Here is a 22,630-nt window from a genome sequence, read left to right on the forward strand (position 1 = left end):
GCATGAATCATAACTGAAATCACAAATATACCAGAAGGGGAAGAAAATTTCGACATAAAATAAATTTAATTTCTTTAAAGTTCTAACAGTCATATTAGTGCGATAGTAACAAAAATCAGGTAAAGTCACAAAACCCAATCCACGAGCCAAGTATCTTAAAACTCTATAATTTTCACAACTATAATAAAACGGATCATAAACAACAATAAGTTCTACTCATGGCCATTCTTTTGAATGACAGTTCAGACTAAAAGTATCAACTAGCAACAAATAACATGTAAGTGAAACCCAAATATTCGAACATACATGGTGTTAGATAATTAGGAACATGCCAGCACAGTCGTAACTGCACTGCACACCATAAAGTTTCAATTAGAAACTATGCAATACCTTAACCATAACCATAATTAATTAAAATTGGTCTAACCAAAACTGGAATATCATTTACATTCATAACATTAAAGTCATCATCAATACAATACTTGTATGATCCGAAATTTCCAATTTAGGCTCTGATACCACATGAAAAAACAAAATCTGACCTGAAGGAAATTTAAAAAATGAAGTCGTGACCGATTTCAATAGGAAGCTTATCATCTCTATCAAATACAGAATGCTTAACCAAACAATAGGTCTTTGGTCCAATAATGAGTGTTTTTTATCTGTGAGAGTAGGGTTCGCTATTTCTACATATATATTGACAAACAATCCCCTTGATTCTCTTATTAGAACCGTTGTAGGAACCTAACATTGTCTCCTAGTTTAAAAATAAGTGAGTAATTATAGGATCAATTCTCAGTTTCAATCGTACATAAACTAGGACATCCAAATCTCTTCCAATAATATTTTTCTAAACCAATTTGCACTCAAACATTTGGCCAAAATAGAGCTCATCCTTTAATAGGTGGTACTATTTACACACCAAATTTTACCTTCCACACACTCCTCTCGATTTCTGTCCGTTTGATCGAATAAATTAAAAATGATCAAATGACGAAAATTAACATGAAATGTGTGAAAGGGAAAAACGGATATGGGGGTAACACCATCTAATATAAACTTCAACCTATTAGATGTTTTAGGCAGGGAAAATATCATCAAATGTGTAATATGTAGTTAACTAGTATAAGAAACCCATTTCTTTCACGGAAAACAATAGTAGATGGTATAAATCGTTTTAAATGAATGTAGAATGAGTCGCACAACTAATTCTCATTTCTTGTTTAAAAAAAAAAAAAGATCTCTCTTGCTAAGTAAGTTATCTGTTGGTATAAAATTTATCTAATGTGCTCAAAATTTCAAAATAATGGGTAAGTTATGATTTTTTTCTATCACTCTTGATTAATAGATCGGATTAAGGTTTAAATCGAGTTTGCAACAAATGAACTCGCATTAAATATACTGATTAAATTTGGGAAAAAAAAAATATAGAAGAATGGCAAACATGGTAATTTGGAGTCAAACCACTGTCAAGTCCATTTCGGTAAATTTACGTCAGCACCACCAACGAGTCTCTGTCTTCCAATTCTAGTTAAGATTTTTTATTTTTTTTACAAATTAAACCAAAATTTTGTCTGAAGCTCCAAACACGGATACACACTCTCTGTCTTGCTCTCTCTCTCTCTCTCTCTCTCCTCTCTCTTTCTCTCTCAACTGTGTATTTTTAAACAGGGAGATTGTAGAGAGAGAAAGCAAACACAAAGCAAAGCACTTGGAGAAAAAAGGGCAAGGGGGGCAAAGAAAAGGCACATTTGAGATGAATGAGTAAAAGCAAAAACCATATTGTCATTGCTGCTTATTAGGGTTTTTTCTCAAAAGCCCAAATATTAACTTGAAATAAGAACCCAATTGGAAAATTTGAAAAACGAAAATTTTAAAATTGGAGAGAGAAAGTGGCAGTGAAATGCCGGCACTGGAGTGAGCGAATCAGAGGATCCGATTGCGGCAATCGGAGATCTCCCGGGAGATTGAGCTAGTTCAAGTAAGTTCTTGTACGGACGATCAGTTTCGCATTTGGGTTTACATTTTGGATGCGATTGGTGTGGGTTTTGCATTTACTGCATGCAATTTTGAGCTGCATTTAAATGTGGGTGAGTCGGTTACGGTTTCGCATTTGAATTTGTTTTTTGGGGGTGAATTGGGCATTTTTGTATCTGGGGTTTGGTTGGTTTTGCATTTGAATTTGGAATTTGGAGAAATCGGATCTGGGAAATGTTTGAATTCTGTATTTGAAGCATTGGGGTTTCCGTATTTGGTGCAAATAGGTAGACTTTAGGTGCATTTTGCTTTTGGCTAGAGTTTCTGGATTGAGATCTGGTAGTGTATTTGTGGTAGTATTTTGGTCTAGAAGTAGTAAGTTTTACCTACTGGGGTTGTGCTTTTTTCTTTGGGCATTTCCATGTATGGAATACCCCTTGTTGATTTCGATTGCGGATTAGTGATGTGGGATTCTTATATTTGATTCTATTAATGGAAGTTTCATTGTCAAGTCCTTAATAACTTCAACTTGCACAATCATGCTGACTTGCAAGAACTGATATAGCTAGTTTCTATTGTGTTTTTCTTTTGGTTCAGATTATGCATTGTGAATGAATTAATCAAAACTGTGAGAATCTCAGGCATTTGGGGGCTTGAAAACTACATCTGTTATATGAAGGGTCATTTGAGATAAAGGAACTAGTGTGAAGGGGAAAATGAAATCCGATACTCCTATTGATTATGCAGTATTCCAATTGTCACCAAAGCACTCACGGTGAGTGTCACGCTTCTATGTACTCTTTGCGTTTTCATGTTCTTTTAATATTTCCACTTAGATTATTGATCAGATGTATATTTTGTTTTGGCAGATGTGAATTGTTTGTTTATAGTGATGGGAACACTGAGAAGCTAGCGTCGGGTTCAGTCAAGCCATTTGTTACTCATTTAAAAGTTGCAAAAGAGCAGGTTGCACTTGCAATTCCGTCGATCAAACTTGAGGTTGACAAACATAAACATACTGAGACATGGTTCACAAAAGGAACGCTTGAAAGGTTATTTCGGGTTGCCAATGGGATATTTTTTTTTAGTTATCTAAATCATGCTGGCCTTTTATGTTGTAATAATTTAGGCTTCTTTAACTTGATTAGCCAATATTGTTAACAGGTTTGTGCGGTTTGTTAGCACACCTGAGGTGCTGGAACTGGTCAATACATTTGATGCTGAGATGTCCCAGTTGGAGGTGGCACGGAGAATATATTCTCAGGTATGGCCATTTATCTGTTAAGTAACTTTAATGCTAATGAAACCGCATTTTTCTGTTTTAATCGAACTTGCGGAACTTTTTCAAATCAGGGGATGGGCGGTCATCATGCTGGCGCATTAGGTATGTTCATCGCTACTAACTTCACTTTCGATTGTTGATTGTATTTCAACTTGACTTGGTTTAAATGCAACAAAACGTGATTTCTGGCATCTTGTATAATTTGTAATTGATTTTATTTGCTTCAGAACTGGAGGACTTTGACCTTATTGAACTTTCTTTGTTATAACTGTTTGTGTGTGTGTGTGTGTATCTATTTGAGTGGTTGAAACATGAGAGAATTTAGGATTGATGGTGCAGAGGTGGCTCACCATTTGTTTGTCTTAGTTTCTTCATCTAGGAAAGTTCATTAAGTTTCTTGCACAAATATAGATGGTCAGGAATTGTGTTGTTTACTTGAAAAATGCTATGTAATTTCATACTTTATTGGGAGTTCATGCCTTATATTTAAAGCAATAAATATATGAAAATTTTGCTACTATGTCGAAGATATATTAGTGATTTCCATCTCGTTTGGGGTTATTTTCAATGGCAATACTAATTTTGGTCAGATATATTTTTTGCTATAACTAGGTCAGATTGAAGAAGTACTATAGATTAGTAAATGTGTAAGGGGAGAGCGACAAGCACTTAAATATCACACCCTTCATAATTTTCAAGATCAGGCTCCATATCCTTATAGACTTTCTTCCACAATCTCTACAAGTCAGATAGGAAAAGGAATTGAAACGCACACATACACATAAAAGAAAATACTAATGATTTTTTTTTCCACCGTATAATCGCACCATGGAATTTTCTGGTCCTCATTCAAAGGAATGCAGTTGACACTGCTTCATGCTTCAGTGCAACTTTACTGAACAGAAAACAACCAAAAAAACCCTTTATGTTGGTTCTCTCACCTTTTTAGGCTTTGATGTCTCTGTGCTGTCTGCCTCGTCCCTTTGTAGCTTGAATGTAGTTGCAGTAACTTGGTTTTTTTATTTTATTTTTTATTAGTGGATTAATCGATATTTTTAGTAATATTATTCTCGCCAGAACTCCTTGGTTTGGTGTCATTATACAGCATACTTGGTTGCTAGGAAATTAGTGTCCTTAGGTTTTTATGCTGTTACAATATTCTTTTTTTAGGGTGGGATATGGACTTAGTGCTAATCCCAAACCTTAGGGCTGTCACGCATGATGAAATCTTCAACTTACATTGGAAAAGTGAAAAACCAAACCAAATATGGTGGCCCTTGAATTTGTGATTAACAAACTAGGTACTAGGTCCAAAGTCAACAGAACCAAGACAAGCAAATCATCCATGCCATTCTGGGTTTGTTATTGATTTGTTTCCTAGTCAGGATTACTAGTTTATTATAAATAGGGCTTTTGGGAACTTTTTAAATCAGATTCTTCTGGATGAGTTAAACAATAAAACTCATATAGTTATCTCTTCCTTGTATTTGTTATGAATTCAGAGGACCCCATGGTGGATTCCAGAGTTTTCTCCCTTTTGGGCTTGAAGAATGCCACCGCCCTATCCTTTTCTTGCATTCATTCTGTGCCACTCATGGTCTGGCCCAAGTTCCAAACTCAAATAGGCGAGTGTTATGAGTAAAAGGGATTTGATGTCCCTTTCTCTTCAGGAAGTTTCAGTGTCCCGTTCATGCAAGTTAGCATCTGATCCTTGAAAACTGGGGTATGCATTATGCAGTGAGGAAGTATCATATTTGTTGTGTTGAAGACATTTTCCAACTTGAAGTTGGGAAGTGCAGAGGCAGATCTGCTGATTGCAATGGTTAGGTATTTACTCTTATTGTAAATGCTTAGGTGTTTGTTCTCATTAAAAAACGGTTGGGTGTCTGCTACTGCACCAGGAATTTTAGGATTTGAGTGGTGTTAACTTGGCCCAGCAGGATCTTTCCTAGCTAGCCTGGCATGGCAAGAAGTGAGATGAGATTATGCCTGGTTTATGGAAAGCATGGATACCGTGGGTGATCAGTGAAATGAAAAGTGCATGTAATGTACCTCTACCATGTGACTTGGGTGACTAAGCAATTAGGCACATCATAATATAATCTTCTGAAACAGTTTAAAGAACTCAGTCTATTATCATAATTGTTCTTGTATACTTTTCATAATGGTCATGTACATCTAATCTGACTTGGCATCTTAAATTCATCAACTTGGAATGTCATTATCTTTTTTCCTGTGCCATTGTACATCTGAAACCTTTATTTTTATTAGTGTTATTTCATTCACATCTGGATATTGATCAAAGCATGAATTTTATCACAATGCTGAATTACTTGCTCAGGTGGGGATGGAACAGGTACCACAGCAGCAGCAGATGCAACAAAGTAATGCTCTGTTAAATTTTAAATTCGTTAATAATTTACTTAATGTTGCCTTAGATTGCAGTAAATTTTTTATTCATTAAATTTGGTCAGAGTTTAAGTTATGGAAGAATTATAATGAAATTGCAGCACTAGGAGAAAATTTAGGAAGTTCTTTTAAATAACTGAACGCTCTTTAAGCGAAAATGTTTTTGCAAACTATCCTTAATAAAAATGCAAGTTAATCCTGGAAAAACACTTGAAGTGCTTCCTACAAGAAGCACATAACTGGTGCTTCTTGAAGAAAGCACTTCAAGTGCTTTTGAAACCCAAAAATATTTTCTCTAAAAGCGCTTGCAGTCATCAAAAAGCACTTCTTAAACAAGCCCTTAAACTCATTAGGTTGTCCTCATTTTGAACTTTTCTTTGTGTTGGAACTTTGAAGTCAGCAGTGGGAAGGATTTTTTGTTTTAGTTTATTAAAGTGTTGATCTATTGGTGGTGATAATAATTGGGTCATTACCATGAGATGTGGTTATGGAACTTCTTTTATATGAAGTTATTATGGTTTGAGATATTTAGGAATGTTTATTCGATGTGAAATATTGAATTGTTGTTTGACAAAAATTAAAATGGAAAAGAAATATATTCACAATATCTGTATCAAAGTCCAAATTACTAGGTGAAGTTAGCAGTTAAAGATAAAGATAGGAGTTGACTGCGCATGTTAATTTGAACAGTTCGCCATAGCTCTGCTATCATCATTACTGATAGCAGTAAATAATCTAAGATGCATATTCTATTTTAGAGCATCCCACCCCCTTCTCCCTCCCAAAACTGATGTCTCATTTTTATTCTCTCAATACAATTCGTACAGGAAGGAGCTTTTGAGGGCTATGGATGTACGACTTGTTGCAGTTAGGCAGGATTTAACCACAGCTTGTGCTCGTGCATCTGCGGCTGGTTTCAACCCTGATACAGTCTCTGAACTACAACACTTTGCCGATCAGTTTGGTGCCCATCACTTAAAGTAAGATTCTTGAAATCCTCTCTGTTCGCTGCTTCATCAAGTTTAATTTATATTATCTCAAACTCACCCTCTCCAAAAGAGAAAAAGGGTCTTATTTAATAGCCCGTGCCCCGGCCGTATCTCTTTCTCCATGTGCGTGTGCATGCTCTCACTAGCATATGCTCGTACCTCCATGCCTGCATCTTGGTGCTAGTGATGAGTTTATCTGGATTTTAGTTGTGACAAACACAAATCCAATATAAATCTGGAGGAAACTGTCTTGAAACTGAACTTGGGTCAATTCTCTCAAGAATCAACTGCATAAGGAATGTGAAATGAGATATAACGGTTGACCAGGTTATTTCTTCATGGTATATAATCATTTTTCCTATTTGCCAATGTGTGGTCTTTTGAGGCTCTACTTTTTCCATTAGTACTATAGGACTAACTCTTGTCAATGTCGATAGGCTATTCCAGGTTCCGCAATCATAACCTGATGCATTATTCTGAAAGCGATATGCTTTCGCAGCCCTTCGGGTATCTGATAAACTTGAAAATAGCAACTCTTAAATGGAAAAATAGTTTAACAGGGTGGCCTGATTAAAGCATGCCATTGGAACTTTTTAAATGATTAAAGATGGGAAGTTTTCCGTAGAAAATGTGACTCCTTGTTACTTGTCTGCATATAATATTTGGTTCTTTTGTTCCAAATCCTTCATATCTTTTATTAGCTGACAAGGATGTTCTTAGAACAAATTGTTTTTTTTCCTATGTTATTTTATACTCATTTTTTAATTCTTTAGTACCAACTTGATTTGAATTTAGTAATCTTTCTATAAGACTTTGTTTCTTCTGTGTTTGGTGATCATGTGAAGTACATTGAGTGGGTCCATTATATATGAAGTATATTAAGTGGGCCACGTTGGGCCCACTGTAAAATGCTTAAGGGAAAAAACGAAGGTTGGTAGAACTTAGAAAAATAGTAAAGCAGTCCGTCACAATATGGCAGTTGCAATGGTCTTTTCTGTTTTTCTCAAATCTCAACTGCCATGTACTTCTTACCTAATAAAAATATTATGAATTCTGTAATTTTATATCTGTATATATGAATACATTATTCTTATATAACTACTTATTTATTTTATGAAAACTGTGCAGCAAAGCTTGCCGCAAATTCATCTCACTATGCCAAAGAAGATCCGACGTGATCTCCCAATGGAAGCCAAGTGCGGATGACAGAGCTGTTAGATCCTCATGTGAGTCTGACATGTCCATTGATGACCTCACTGAAAACTCGTCTGGGCCCCACAACGAACCCCAAAATAGGCACGAGCAACAAGAAGACCCATTAAAGCCCTCCACGTGTCAACAACCCGAGTCCCTCAACGCCAACTTCCCTACACAACAACGTAACAGTGTAACTGAGAGAGACAAAGAGGAAGGCAAGGCCAAGGTGGAGAAGAAGGTTGAATCCCAGACTGAGTCGACGACTCCTTTGGGCGTGAGTCAACCCGGGAGGCGGCTCAGCGTCCAGGACCGTATCAGCCTCTTTGAGAATAAACAGAAGGAGAGTTCTGGCGGTGGCAGTGGTGGAAAGCCGGTTGTTGCCAAACCTGGGGAGCTCAGAAGGCTCTCCTCTGACGTGTTGTCTGCCAAACCTGGGGAGCTCAAAAGGCTCTCCTCTGACGTGTTGTCTGCACCTGCTGTTGCAGAGAAGGCCGTGCTACGAAGATGGAGTGGTGCCAGTGACATGAGCATTGATTTGAGCGGGGAGAAGAAAGAAACGGAGAGCCCCTTGTGCACACCATCGTCTTCCTCTGCTTCTCATTTATTTTCTCAGACAAAGGTGGCGGCGAATACAATATCTGGTGTGACTGTGGATAAGGACCAGAAGGGGTCAACTGACTCGACAGATTTTTGTAAGGTTGAGGGAAGGAGTGCTTCTGGTAGAGTTGGTGATGTTGAGCTGAAAGATGAAGCTGAGGGGCAGACTCGGGTTGGGGTTTTTGTAGCAAAGGAGGAGGTGGGTTCAAAGGTGAAGAAGGAGCAGGTGGGTTCTCATACTCAATCCAGGACTTCTAGTGGAAGAACTGAGCAGGTTGGGTTAAGTGATCAAGGGATTTATTCGGGTAGCGAAGAAAGAAGCAGTGGTTTTAAGGATCAATCAGGTTCTGAGACACAGTCCAAGAGTTTTTCAGGTCGGACAAAGGTTGTTCAAGGGAAGAACCTGGTTGGGGGTGCAATATCTGGTGGTGGGTTTGGAAGTAGGGTAGAGGATTCTAGACCAAGAGATCAGCCAATGACACAGTTACTTCCTAGGGGTTACCAGGGTCATTCCCGATCTTTCTCAGGGCAGTTTGAGGGTGGTGTTGGACGAAAACTTGAAGAAGCTTCTTCAGCACAGCTCCAAGGGTTTGAGGGTGATCAACTCCCTCCCCAGCCTCTGTTTAGATCTTTTTCTGGAGAAATTGGGGGGGTGGGTAAAGTTGACTGCACATCATCTGATAAGAAACACATTAGAATGGAAGATTCTGGAGCTCAGAAAATGAGATTCCAGAAACCGGTTTCTGCCAGTTGCGAACAAATTAAGAAGCCACAGGGAAGGAGAGATGAAAGCAATAGTGGTCAAGAAAGCAAGTTGGATTTTACAGGTGACAAAGTTTCAAGGAATGAAGAGAGCTTTGCTACAATACCGACAACACCAGTCGAGCAAGTTCAGAGAGTTAGACAGACCAAGGGAAATCAAGAGCTCAATGATGAGCTCAAAATGAAGGCGAATGAGCTTGAAAAGCTTTTTGCAGAGCACAAGCTTCGGCTTCCTGGGGATCAGTCTAGTTCTGCTCGAAGAAGCAAGCCCGTGGATGCAAAGAAGGAACAGGCAGTAAGTTCACAAAACAGAAAACAAGCAGCGGAGGAGATTGCTTCTGCACAATTTCCTGCGGCTAACACAGTGTTGGAACCAATGGGTAGTTCTAGTGAGATGGAAAATTTCAATACTACTCCACCAATGAAGATAGCTGGTATCCAAGATTACGGTGATAATCTGAGGCAAAATTTTTCAGAGCCTGGTTTCTCTCTTGATTCTAAAGGAAAATTCTATGAGAGGTACATGCAAAAAAGAGATGCTAAACTGAGAGAAGAATGGGGTTCTAAAAGAGAAGAGAAGGAAGCCAAGTTGAAGGCCATGGAAGATAGCCTTGAGAAAAGCAAGGCAGAATTAAAAGCCAAGTTTTCAGGGGCAGCAGACAGACAGGATTCAGCATCTAGTGCTCGTAGGCGCGCAGACAAGCTGAGATCATTCAATTTTGGATCTAGTATGAAGAGGGAGCAGGTACTGATTCAATTTAAGTTACCATGAATTTAGGTGTAAAATTGATGACTGGAAAGTATGATTTTTCCCATTTTCCTTTTTTTTTTTTCCTGACCAAATCTTTGAAGATATTTGTGTTGCTGGTTGGTATTTGTATCTTAGGATAATAGTTTTCTGTTTTGACAACAGCCAATAGATTCCATTCGTTGGGAGAAGGATGAGGATCTCTCTGAATTTCCAGGCCAAAATTTGTACGGAGAAGATAGGTTCTCTAATGAGGCATCTTTAGGAGACGGTGCTTCTAGAAGCATTCAAAATAAAAAGCTTTTTCCCAATAGAAACTTGCCTTCGTCTACCCCCTGGACACCAACTGCACCAGCTCCACGGTCATCAGGCAAAATTTCCAACCTTAGTTCAGGTCGGCGAAGACCAGAGTTAGAAAATCCTCTAGCACAGTCAGTTCCCAACTTTTCTGATCTCAGGAAAGAAAACACAAAGCCCTCTTCTGGAGTGAGCAAACCAGCTGTTAGCAAAATACCTGCTCGTTCACAGGTCAAAAGCTTTTCCCGCAGCAAGAGCACTAGTGAAGAGATAATGGCCAAGGAAGAGAAGCCACAACGTTCTCAGTCCTTGAGGAAAAGCTCTGCAAATCCTGTAGAACTGAACAACTTATCTTCTCTACACTCTGATGGGGTTGTCTTGGTACCATTTGATGAAGAGCAAACCGAGCAGGACTCCTATGATAAATTTGCTAAATATGTGGAGTCGAAGTCGTTTTTTAGGAAGAGTAATGGCATAGGCACTGGTTCTGGAGTTAGTTTTTCCAAGCTGAAAGGATCCATTTCTTCTGAGACTTTAACAAATGAAGAAGAAGTTGAGGGAGAAGATTCAGTTGACACAGCCAAGGAAGAAGAAGAGAAAGAGCTTGAAAATGGTGTTGATATGGATATGGCAGTTGAAGATGGTGATGATATGGATGTGGATAATGGGAAACGAAAACTGAGCCAGGGTTCTGAAAGGTCTGATAATGTCGATTCTGTAAGATCTCTTTCCCAAGTGGACCCTACTTCAACGGCTGAATTGCCTGCGGCTGCACCCTCAACATTTCATACTTTGGGGTCTCTACCAGACTCACCTGGGGAAAGCCCCATTTCATGGAACTTGCACATGCATCATTCCTTTTCCTACCCTCACGAGGCCTCAGATGTTGATGCCTCTGTAGACTCCCCAATTGGGAGCCCTGCTTCTTGGAATTCTCATGGTCTTACCCAAATAGATGTTGATGCAGCTCGGATGAGAAAGAAATGGGGAAGTGCTCAGAAACCTATCCTTGCTACCAATTCATCTCAAAATCAGTCACGTAAGGATGTGACAAAAGGATTTAAACGGTTATTAAAGTTTGGAAGAAAAAGTCGTGGGACAGATAATATGAGTGACTGGATCTCTGCTACGACTTCTGAAGGGGATGATGATACAGAAGATGGGCGAGATCCTGCAAACCGATTATCAGAAGATTTTAGGAAGTCAAGAATGGGATTCACGCAGGGTCCTGATGACAGCTTCAATGAAAGCGAGTTCAATGAACATGGTAACTAACGGATATCCTAATTTCCAATTATTTTGATATATAGAACTTATTGTATGCTGGAGTATATGATGTTCAGAATGAATCCCACATTGATGAGACAAGGGACCTTGCATGGGTTTATAAGTAAGTTGGGCTACTCCTTATATTGCCAATTGGTTGTATGGTGGAACATCAACTTTCTTGATGGTATCAGAGTAGGTTGTCCTGTGTGTGAAGCCAAACGGCCACACGCACTCCATGGCACCCCGTTTGTGTTGGTCACGTGTTAGGTTTGAAAATTCGCCATACGTGGGGGGGGCGTGTTGAGAACGAATCCCACATTGATGAGATGAGGGACCTTGCATGAGCTTATAAGTAAGTTAGGCTACTCCCCATATTGCCAGCTCCCTATATTGCCAGCTTTCCATATTACCAATTGGTTTTATGGTGGAACCTTAACTTTCTTCATATGAGTCCCAACCATTTTCTTCTTAGGGTGAGAAAACCGAAGTGGCTGAAAGCCGCCATGGGTTACTAATGATCCTTGAACAGCTCTAGGAACCCTTAAGCAACCCAACATCTGCACTTTCCATTCCCAGCTAAACTTTCCATGTGGCCGTTTCTTGTTTTCTTATCCAGCTGGTATTTTGAGTGTTATTCCGGATCATCAAACACGCACACATATAATGTGTTCCGTGTGTATCCGTAGTTATTGGAAGGACCTTCTTTGGATTGTACTTGTTAAACAGAAAGGCCACTGAAATTTTTAATAACCATTGATCTGTCAGTTTAAAAATGTTTGGATCGAAAAGTTACTGTAGAATCATATGAAACAGCAAGTAGTTTGCAAATCGTAGGCCATCGATTTAAACAAATTTTCCTATTTGATTTGTTTCTAAAAAACTTGGTGAATTGTTTTCTTTTAAAATAAGTTTTCTTATTTCATTTCTCCTTTTAGAAAAGAATGAAGAGCTGATTTTTCAAATTTACATTCTATGCAGTACAAGCATTACGGACCTCTATCCCGGCACCTCCAATGAACTTTAAACTGACGGAGGATCATTTATCGGGAAGCTCGTTGAAAGGTGATGCTCTATGTACTTGTTTTGTCATTTATTTTACTTTTCTTGGTAGTAATGCAATGATTAGTTTACTCTGTTCGATGTTCATCCTCGTATATCTCCGGTAGTACACTGTACTTTGTTGTCTCAACTGAGGAAACAAATTTCTCGTGTAGTAGCCCTGTTTTGGCAGATGAACGTGAAGCTGTTAAGAACTCAGAAATTGGTTGGCTTAATCATTGACAGCTTTAGTTCACTAGTCGGAAAGCGTTATCAGATTTTGTCATAGTCATTTAGGATTGCGTGAAGGAAAACGTATGTTTATTTATGGCGTTGGCATTGAATCTTTCTGATAATGGTATACTCACGGTTCTGTGTTACAGCTCCGCGGTCATTCTTCTCACTCTCATCATTCCGAAGCAAGGGAAGCGACTCAAAGCTGAGGTAATTACCACTTGGAGAAACCCACATAGCAAGTGCTTGGATCATTTCAAGGTAGATTAAAGGGATGACCGCATTATATGATACGAACGATTGAGTAGGTGCGACTCAGCCATCTATAATATAAACCCTACGGTGGGATTATGTATATGTTGGATTCACTTCACGAAGGCGTGGTCATTTAGTTAGCTATATACGTAGTTGTATTGGAAATATATGGTTGTATATTCTATTGAACGATGAATCAATCGATGGTTGGCGTAATGTAATCGTGTTTTCGGTAGTCGAGAGGCGTTCTTTTTCTTGTTCATGTGGTTAGCCTTTGTGTGATGATGTATATCTCAACTTTTGTTAGAATCAACGTTACATTGTTGACAGTTTTAAAGAAGAGTGTTGTGAGTACGCGGAATAATAGCTTGTAAAGACCACCATTTTTGTGGTGTTGTCACTTCTCCTGTCAATTTTTGGCTTATGTAGGGACTATTGGCTACGTCAATAGTGAATAACACGTGCAGATAATAGTTAGACCAATTATTAATATAATTGACCGGTAATTATTAATATAAATTTATTATAAAAAAAATTTAAATAGTGAATGACACGTGCAGATAATAGTTAGACCAATTATTTAGAGTCCTGTCTCGGACCCCTTTGTGCCAACTAATCACGAACAAGAAAATTCCATGTCAAATCATTGTGAAAATCATAGAAGTTCTAAGATTTCGAATTATGTAACAAAAGCTTCAATAGCTCTAAAGGTTAAAGAACATTTTGTTGAAATATTTCACATTTGTCAAAAATAGAGAGAAAAAGAAAAGAATTTAAATATCCTAATCTCACTTCAACTAATACAACGGTCTTTTGTGATAAAATTCATACGTGTCGGACTTTGTAGGTGATAATTAATAAGTTAGAAATAATATCGGTGTTATTAGAAATAAACATTTGACCGTTTTTCTTGTAATTTGACACATTTGCCCTATGTCTAAAACTCTGAATTAGTAAATTTGAGTCCATTACTTAATGTAAAAGATATTAAAGGATAATGTATTGGCCTAATGAATTTGGTGAGTCCAAAATGTTGGTCTGTTCATCTGTTTCTTGGTGAAAACTCCAAAAAGAGATTTTGATCAGGTAGTGGTGAGGTTTAGTCAGAAAAAGGATAATTTCTAATGGAAATAAAAAAAGAAAATGCTTTGTAAATCATGAGCTAATGACAGTTGGAGAAACCTACACAGAATCTTGTATAAGTCGCTAATACGCTACGGCGACGATAAACTTATTTAATTGATCTTCCTCGACATATCAGCCGGCCTTTAATTTTATTTTCGGCCTGCATGTTGTTTGCATGTCTATACGAGGGTTGATGAAACAGTGGATGCCGTGTCTTCTATTAGCTAGCCAGACAGTAGATACTACCTAAGTGCGACTGCATGCTCGGTCGATTATAATTCCACAACTTTGTTGTTTCATATGTAACAGACAAATTATTCAACTCCCTAAATTATTACTTAATTAAATAAATAAAACTGCTGCATTTGATACAGCAACATTTGTGTGTTTTCGAATAATGTAATTAGCTAACTTGATAACGCATAATAGATTTTTTTTTTTTAAATTTTTTTTAACGCTACAGATGCATTCTAGTCATCTAATATTAAGGAAGAATGTATCGAATATGTGGTCTTGAGTGCATAATGAATACGATAAATGCTAGAAACTCTTTCTAAAAGCGGTATAATTTTAAAAATCGTAAACAATCCTTAAAGTCATAGAAATATTTTAGAATAATTAGACATTAATCCATGGAAGATTAAAACAATGGCATTATTAACTGCAGTGAAACATAGACGGATTCAACAAAGTATGGAACCAACAACCAAACATATTTGGACAACAACAAATCATCGCAGCACAAAAGACAATCTACCCTTTTATTTACAAGTGCAACTGATCCAACTGAGAAGGGAGATAGCTCCTCTCCACTCCTCTCCAACTTCACCAATTGGCAACTTTCCCCACAAAGCTGGTAACTCTTTTTCTTTCCACTTTCCCACACCTTCTCACACAATCTTCTCACCAGCCAAACACTCCGTAAACTCCATTAAATCATGGCCGGTATAGACTCCTCCTTCGATTTCGAACAATCCTCCTCCAGTCACCGCCTGCCACGCCACCCCACGCCCTTTAGCTCCGGCTCCTTCACCCCGGTCAGCTCCAACTCCCAGTTTACCCAAAGCCGAACCCCCGGCAGCCGAAGGTCCCGCCACATCAAGCCCCCCACGACTCCATTTGCCGCAGACAACGACAAGTCGTGGCAGGGCGAGATTTCTTGGCAGTTTGAGCCCACCGGGTGGAGCGACACGCGAAATTTGGGCTCAGTTTTGAGCCCATGGGCTACGGCAAACACATCCTCCGAGGCCCACATAGTTCGCCGCTCCGCCAATTACTACTACCTCTCAAGAACTAGCAGACGCGCTGCCAGGAATAACCCAAATTACAATTCTGTCCCTGATGGCAGGCTTGAGCTTCAAAGCTATGTTGCTCCTCCTAGGGTTAATAATGGGAATGGCAACATTAATTTGAATAATAATAGTGAGAGTTCTTTAATTTCTGCAAATAGTATCTATGGTGCACAACATAAAAAGCCCCCAAGATTGGAAAAAATAAAGGAGTTGGGAAGTGGTAATTATACCGGAAGTGGTAATTATACCGGAAGTGGTTCATTAGCTAGAAAAGATGTGCTCGGTTTGATCGATTATGATCATCCACCAAACCGGACAAAAGATGACGCATCCGAAGTTTTGAGTCATGGGATGTCACATAATTTGGGTCATGACCTTGGTGGTCATTTTTACGATCATGGCCATCACAGTCATCATGGTACGTCGAAAATTATAGGACATGATGACCATGGTCGAGGGTTGTCACATGTGGGACATAATCATCATCTTCACGGTTATGATGATCATGCATGGCAATCAAAAGTCTCTGGCCACCATAACGGCGGCGTTGATGGGTATGCCGATAGCGATCAAGGTTCGGGTTATGATGAAGAGGATGATGAAGAAGAAGATGCCGTGCCACCAAAGCAAGTAGGGTTGCTCAGCTTGTTCAAGTATTCAACAAAGTGGGATATGGTTCTTGTGTTTCTGGGATGCATTGGTGCTCTCATTAATGGAGGGTCTCTTCCTTGGTACTCGTTTCTTTTCGGAACGTTTGTGAACAAGATTGCTAAGGAATCAAAGTACGCTGACAAGACTCAGATGATGGATGATATTGAAACGGTATTTCAAAACTATTCATACATGTTTTAATTTCTAAATTTTTTCTTATTAGCTTAGCCTTTTGAAAAGAAAAGTTTGTATTTTTACACGTTTTTTTAATATTACTGCATGTATACTGTACTCAAAAAAAAAAAATTACTGCATGTATTTTTTTTTTGCCTGATACGAGTGATATTGGTATTCGAACACAGAACTGCAAAAAAATTTGGTTAGATTAACAATGGAAGCTCATTTTTCATTTCAATTTAATTTCAGATAGCCCTGTATATGGCTGGATTAGCAGCAATAGTTGTAGTTGGAGCATACATGGGTAAGATGCACATACATCATGATGTTCCTCGTGTCCTTTTGAATAATATATTTTCTTCTCTTCTGTGGTACAAATGTTTAATACCAAAAGTATTTTTTGATCACTAAATGCAGAGATTACCTGTTGGAGAATGGTAGGGGAGAGATCTGCTCAAAGAATAAGAAGAGAATATCTAAGAGCAGTTCTACGGCAGGACATTAGCTTTTTCGACACAGAGATCGCCGCGGGCGACATTATGCATGGAATTTCTAGTGATGTTGCTCAAATCCAAGAAGTTATGGGGGAGAAGGTTTGCTTGATATTTGCTTTTTATAAATTTCCTTTGAACTAATTTTTATGATTATGCGACGATTAGGAGCTGATAAATTTTGGGAATTTTGAACTTTGTGAATAATTTCAGATGGCACATTTCATTCACCACCTATGTACTTTCATATGTGGATACACAGTTGGATTTCTGAGGTCATGGAAGATCTCTCTGGTAGTCCTCTCAGTCATACCACTGATGATGTTCTGTGGTATCGCTTACAAAGCGGTTTATGTTGGCCTCACTACGAAAGAAGAGGTATCGCTTACAGCGAGGTTTATGTTGGCCTCGATCTTAAATTTTCTCAGCACTTATATATTTTCCTAAATCTTTTCTGGTGCATTTGTCACAGGTTTCTTACCTTAAAGCTGGTAATGTAGCCGAGCAAGCGATCAGTTCAATCAGAACTGTGTTTTCCTTTGTTGCAGAGGATCTTCTGGCTGAAAGATACGCAGATTTATTGAACAAATTGGTGCCTTTTGGAGCAAGGATCGGCTTTGCTAAGGGTGCTGGAGTGGGAATTATCTATGTGGTTTCGTATTCAACATGGGCGTTGGCTTTCTGGTATGGCAGTGCTTTGGTTTCTAAGGGAGAGATCTCTGGAGGCGCCGCCATTGCTTGTTTCTTTGGCGTCAATGTTGGGGGAAGGTATAAAGAATTTCTGAAATTGTGGGGGAGGGATTCTCTGTGCAGGACGTCCTTTCTTTAAGAAAGACAGGAAAGAAGTGATGTCCTCCACAGAGACGGAACTGTAAAACTTCAATTTTCTTGACACATTTTGCATGTGGCTGAATTTTCACAGGGGCTTGGCGTTGTCCCTATCATATTTTGCTCAGTTTTCACAAGGCACAGTAGCAGCAGGCCGGGTGTTTGAAATTATAGATAGAGTTCCGGAGATAGACCCCTACAGCTCAGTAGGCAGCACCCTGCCGAGTACTCATGGAAGGATTGAATTTAAAGGCGTTTCTTTCTCATACCCGTCTCGTATGGATGCTCCGATTCTTCATTCCCTGAATCTGGTTATCCCATCTCGGAAGAGTGTAGCACTGGTTGGCGCTAGCGGAGGTGGAAAGTCCACCATTTTCGCTCTTATAGAAAGGTTCTATGACCCTAACCAAGGTATCATAATCTTACGGTTTAACAACATTAAAAAAAAACAACTTGTGATAAAATGGACTAACTCTAGTTCCTTCTCTGATTTGGTTTTTGAATGTTTGTTTCGATAGGTACAATCACATTGGACGGTCATGATTTAAGGACGCTTCAGGTGAAGTGGCTAAGAGATCAGATAGGTATGGTCGGCCAGGAGCCCGTGCTCTTTGCCACAAGTATATTAGAAAATGTGTTGATGGGGAAGGAGAATGCCACCAAGAAGGAAGCGATTTCCGCCTGCATTGCTGCCAATGCCAACAGCTTCATTTCTGGCCTTCCACAAGGCTATGACACTCAGGTTCAACAGCAAAAATATTCTTAAAGTTCTCTTGCTATAGTGTTAGAATATGCACGGAAATGTTCTATTGCAAGATATCTAGCATGACATGTTTTCAACAGTAAATCTGGACCACGCAATTAAACAAGAATTCACCTAATCCATGATCTAGATTGACAGTTCGAAGCACATATCCTTGCTTGTCTGGCAAGAGAACATTTACACAACGTTCACGTGCACATACACATACGTAAATACATAGATGCTTAGCTACTCATGGTGCAATGCTTATTTCATTGTCACATTTGGCAGGTTGGAGACAGAGGAGCACTGCTGTCAGGAGGTCAGAAGCAAAGAATCGCATTGGCTCGGGCGATGATCAAAGACCCTAGAATCCTTCTCTTGGATGAACCTACCAGCGCCCTAGACCCTGAATCCGAGGCTGCGGTCCAAAAGGCTATTGACAAGATCTCCTCAGGCCGAACATCGATTGTAATTGCTCACAGGCTGTCGACAGTAAGAAATTCGCACACCATCGTAGTTCTTGACTCTGGCTCTGTGGTTGAGATTGGTAATCATCGCCAGCTCATGGAAAAAGCCGGTGCCTACTATAGCCTTGTTGAGCTTGCCGCTGATGGGGTAACAAAACCTTTGTTGAAACAAAATGATAATCAGAAAGTTACTCAGTTTTCGGTGTCTGATATGCATGATTTGTCAAGATCGCCATTCGCTCAAGAGAAAAGCCGAGTAGAGGAGAAAGATGTCCAAAAACAAAAACCGAAAAAGGTTAAACTTTTGGATATATGGTTGTTACAAAGACCAGAGGTTCCAATGCTCTTAGTAGGGTTCTTCTTGGGTATGAATGCAGGTGCAATTTTGTCTATCTTTCCTTTTATTCTAGGCCTAGCCCTCGAAATATATTTCGATGAAGACCCATCAAAAATTAACAAAAAAATTGATCCTCTTTGTCTAGCACTTGTTGGGCTTGGCCTTGGGAACATACTCCTCATGACAGGACAACAAGGGTTGTGTGGCTGGGCTGGAACAAAACTCACATTGAGAGTGCGAAACCTCCTGTTTCGTTCGATACTAAAACAAGAGCCTGGTTGGTTTGACTCCGAAGAAAATTCGAAAGCAGTTCTGGTCTCGAGGCTCTCAGTTGATTCTGTCAGTTTTCGTTCGGTCCATATTGATCGATTATCAGTCTTGTTGATGGGTTTGAGTTCAGCCATCGTGGGACTTGGTTTGTCCCTTTGGATTAATAGGTGGCTAACTCTTTTGGCTGCTGCTCTCACTCCTTTGACTCTCGGTGCAAGTTACTTGAGCTTGATCATAAATTTAGGGCCAAAACTCGACAATGATGCTTATGCGAAAGCGAGCAACATTGCTTCTGGTGCTGTTTCAAACATAAGGACAGTCACAACATTTTCTGCTCAGCAACAGCTGGTTAAGTCCTTCGAAAGAGCTTTATCGGGGCCAAAGAGAAAATCAGTTAAGAGGTCACAAATCATGGGCCTAGCACTAGGGTTTTCTCAAGGTGTTATGTATGGAGCATACACCTTAACCCTTTGGTTTGGTGGTTACCTTGTGAAAGAAGGCAAAGCAAGCTTCGGCGATGTGTACCAAATTTTTCTTATCCTTGTTTTGAGTTCGTTTTCTGTTGGACAATTAGCCGGTCTTGCACCAGACACATCCATGGCTTCAACAGCAATTCCAGCAGTTTTCGATATCATTACTCGCAAGCCATTAATCAGCAGCAGCAGCAGCAGCAGAGAAAAAGAAAGGAAGCTTGACCGGTCGAAACCATTGGACATTCAGTTCAAAATGGTGACATTTGCCTACCCTTCTAGGCCAGATGTGACCGTGTTGAGCGACTTTTGCTTGAAGGTCAGAGGCGGTAGCACAGTGGCATTGGCTGGCGGAAGCGGGTCTGGGAAATCGACGGTGGTATGGTTAATACAGAGGTTTTATGATCCAATTCAAGGGAAGGTGATGATGGGAGGGGTGGATTTGAGGGAGATAAATCTGAAGTGGTTGAGAAGGCAAATAGCTCTAGTGGGTCAAGAGCCTACATTGTTTGCAGGCACTATGAGAGAGAATATTGCTTTTGGAAACCCTAATGCTTCATGGTCTGAAATTGAAGACGCTGCAAGGGAAGCTTATATCCACAACTTCATTAGTAGCCTCCCTCAAGGCTATGAAACTCAGGTATATATAGTTCAATTTATAGCACTATATGCTCTTTAGTTCGGATAATTGACAAGCGTCGATAATGTGTCTGTATCATTGTTTCCAACAAAACATACTAACATATTATCAAATACATTTTGGACAAAACAAATTAAAGAGCAAGCGTCGTGCACACAGAATTTTCTATCTTCTACAATGCATATCTTTCACCATAATGGTTTTCTCTTTCCTTTGATCTATAGGTTGGTGAGAGTGGGGCCCAGCTATCCGGGGGCCAGAAGCAAAGGATTGCCATAGCAAGGGCTATACTGAAGAAATCAAAGGTACTACTTCTAGACGAAGCAAGTAGTGCACTGGATTTGGAATCAGAGAGGCACATACAAGAGGCACTTAAGAAGATCAGCAAAAGGGCTACAACCATCATAGTGGCTCACCGGCTTTCGACGATCCGAGAGGCCGATATGATAGCAGTGATGAGCAACGGCGCCATCACAGAATATGGGAGCCATGATGCACTTATGGCCTCTCACCTTAACGGTGTGTATGCTAGCTTGGTGCGTGCAGAAACTGAAGCCAATGCGTTTTGATTACAGTATGTAACTTGTAAGTTACCCCTGGAACTTTTGTGATGGAGAAGATTTATTAGCATGCTTGTAGTTATAGAGAAGTAGCCAATCCATATTAATATTTATTTGGTCCACACTCTCGTTACTTTTTTGTGATGTTAGGGTTTGTAATTGATGTACCAACGTACATTCAATGACTCAAATGGTAGGGTTTAAACTTGTAAAGCCTTTTGTTCTAGGCTTGTTACCGCTAGTTTTTTTTGTTTGTTTTTGTTTTCAACAAATAATATTGTCTGTACTAAGGAGGTGGAGAAGTGGACTTAAGCCTCAAAATGAGCTAACAATAATGCGAGTAGCTTCTTATGGCTAGTTGGTAAACCTAAATAATAGGGACCCAGTAGGGTACATTGAAGTACTTAATATAATCACCTATTGACAGTCAAATATGGTCGTCAAATGTTATGATTATATTGTACCCAAGTTCCCAAATGAGAAAGGTAATATTTTAATTTTGGTAGGAATGAAATCGCATTATTGCGTCTACTTGTTTACTTTCTTGGAATGAGAAAGGAAGGGAAAGACAAAAATGAGTATATAGATCAACCATCTCCCCTAGTTAATTTCATCTTTGATTTTCAGGCATTAAAATGCGGATTTTAATGTGAAACCGTTATTTATTCATTTATTTTAATGTGGTATTCTACTTTTTTTTTTTTTTTAACAAACAATATTATTTACACTAAGGAGGTAGGATTAGCCTCACAATGGGCTAGCAATAATATGGTTCAAATTCACCTGTGGTGAGAATCGAACCTAAGACCTCTCACTTACAAGTGAAGAGAAATACTACTAGAACATAGTACTAAGTGGCTATACTCCACCAGTTAATATCCTTGATTAAGATGCCTAGTGTTTATATGATCACATGTAAAAATTCTGGTGAAATACTTTATGAGGCTACTACTTTGTATATAAGCATAATTTGTGTTCCCAGAAATTGGAAAAGTCCTTCCGTCTCAATTAACTCTTCCCAAAAGGAGAAACGCAACCACAAAGAGACCCACGACCTAATCAACAAACCAAATATATTAAAAGGGTGATCAATCACATTTATCTTGATTAATGTTGGCCCTTTAATCATCATTGATCATCACATAAATAATAAACAAAAAAGGCCATAAAATTCTGTGCGTTTTTATTGTAACTTGACTTTGAAGCCAAGAGAAGCTGAAGTTTACGTGCCTCGTATGCAAAGCTAAAGCCTACAGAAGTGCTTTTGGACACGCCAATATTCCTCCTATTATTCTCTGCCTCATCATCACTATATGCAGGATTCTTCCCTTGATTTTACTGCATCTCCTCTTCAGGTATTCAGAAATTTATGAACAATCCGATTGTAGTTGTTTTCGTTATCTTGGTTTTTGTGGTTCGGAATTTGTAACTGATGCTATTTTAGTTTTCGATGAACTAACCGATGTTAGAAATTTGATTTTCTTGATTCGTGTTGTTCGAGTTGTTTCAGAATGCGTGGCGTT

General features: G+C 39.1%; 2 protein-coding genes across 3 annotated transcripts; both read left to right on the top strand.

The window, feature by feature from the left end:
- The first annotated feature begins 1,603 nt into the window (after positions 1-1,603).
- LOC137739956 (uncharacterized) lies at positions 1,604-13,464 on the top strand. 2 transcript variants are annotated; one of them, XM_068479712.1, is made up of 11 exons: positions 1,604-1,981; positions 2,575-2,752; positions 2,847-3,029; positions 3,142-3,241; positions 3,331-3,361; positions 5,601-5,643; positions 6,496-6,648; positions 7,786-9,958; positions 10,127-11,525; positions 12,506-12,589; positions 12,949-13,464. In XM_068479712.1, the coding sequence occupies exons 2-11, from the start codon at positions 2,694-2,696 to the stop codon at positions 13,011-13,013; spliced, it is 4,290 nt and encodes a 1,429-aa protein (XP_068335813.1). In that variant the 5' UTR covers positions 1,604-1,981; positions 2,575-2,693; the 3' UTR covers positions 13,014-13,464. The 2 variants fall into 2 exon arrangements, with proteins under 2 accessions (XP_068335813.1, XP_068335814.1); XM_068479713.1 differs by having other exon boundaries at positions 2,619-2,752.
- Positions 13,465-15,117: 1,653 nt separating this feature from the next.
- On the top strand, positions 15,118-21,116 carry LOC137738934 (ABC transporter B family member 19-like). The gene is made up of 9 exons (XM_068478398.1): positions 15,118-16,293; positions 16,549-16,603; positions 16,717-16,892; positions 17,004-17,168; positions 17,263-17,558; positions 17,713-18,029; positions 18,137-18,360; positions 18,652-20,547; positions 20,772-21,116. Exons 1-9 carry the CDS (start codon positions 15,118-15,120, stop codon positions 21,114-21,116), a joined length of 4,650 nt encoding a protein of 1,549 aa, XP_068334499.1.
- The last annotated feature ends 1,514 nt before the right edge of the window (positions 21,117-22,630 follow it).

Source organism: Pyrus communis, chromosome 7, assembly GCF_963583255.1.
Source record: "Pyrus communis chromosome 7, drPyrComm1.1, whole genome shotgun sequence".
NCBI lineage: Eukaryota > Viridiplantae > Streptophyta > Magnoliopsida > Rosales > Rosaceae > Pyrus > Pyrus communis.

What these genes read in the sequence shown, in the direction of transcription:
- LOC137739956 (XM_068479712.1), top strand. Translation starts at nt 2,694, where the DNA reads ATGAAATCCGATACTCCTATTGATTATGCAGTATTCCAATTGTCACCA. An exon ending in ACAAAAGGAACGCTTGAAAG is followed by an intron (nt 3,030 to 3,141) that starts GTTATTTCGGGT and finishes TATTGTTAACAG; the next exon opens with GTTTGTGCGGTTTGTTAGCA. An exon ending in CTAGTATGAAGAGGGAGCAG is followed by an intron (nt 9,959 to 10,126) that starts GTACTGATTCAA and finishes TTTTGACAACAG; the next exon opens with CCAATAGATTCCATTCGTTG.
- LOC137738934 (XM_068478398.1), top strand. Translation starts at nt 15,118, where the DNA reads ATGGCCGGTATAGACTCCTCCTTCGATTTCGAACAATCCTCCTCCAGT. An exon ending in GGCGTCAATGTTGGGGGAAG is followed by an intron (nt 17,559 to 17,712) that starts GTATAAAGAATT and finishes GAATTTTCACAG; the next exon opens with GGGCTTGGCGTTGTCCCTAT. An exon ending in CACAAGGCTATGACACTCAG is followed by an intron (nt 18,361 to 18,651) that starts GTTCAACAGCAA and finishes CACATTTGGCAG; the next exon opens with GTTGGAGACAGAGGAGCACT.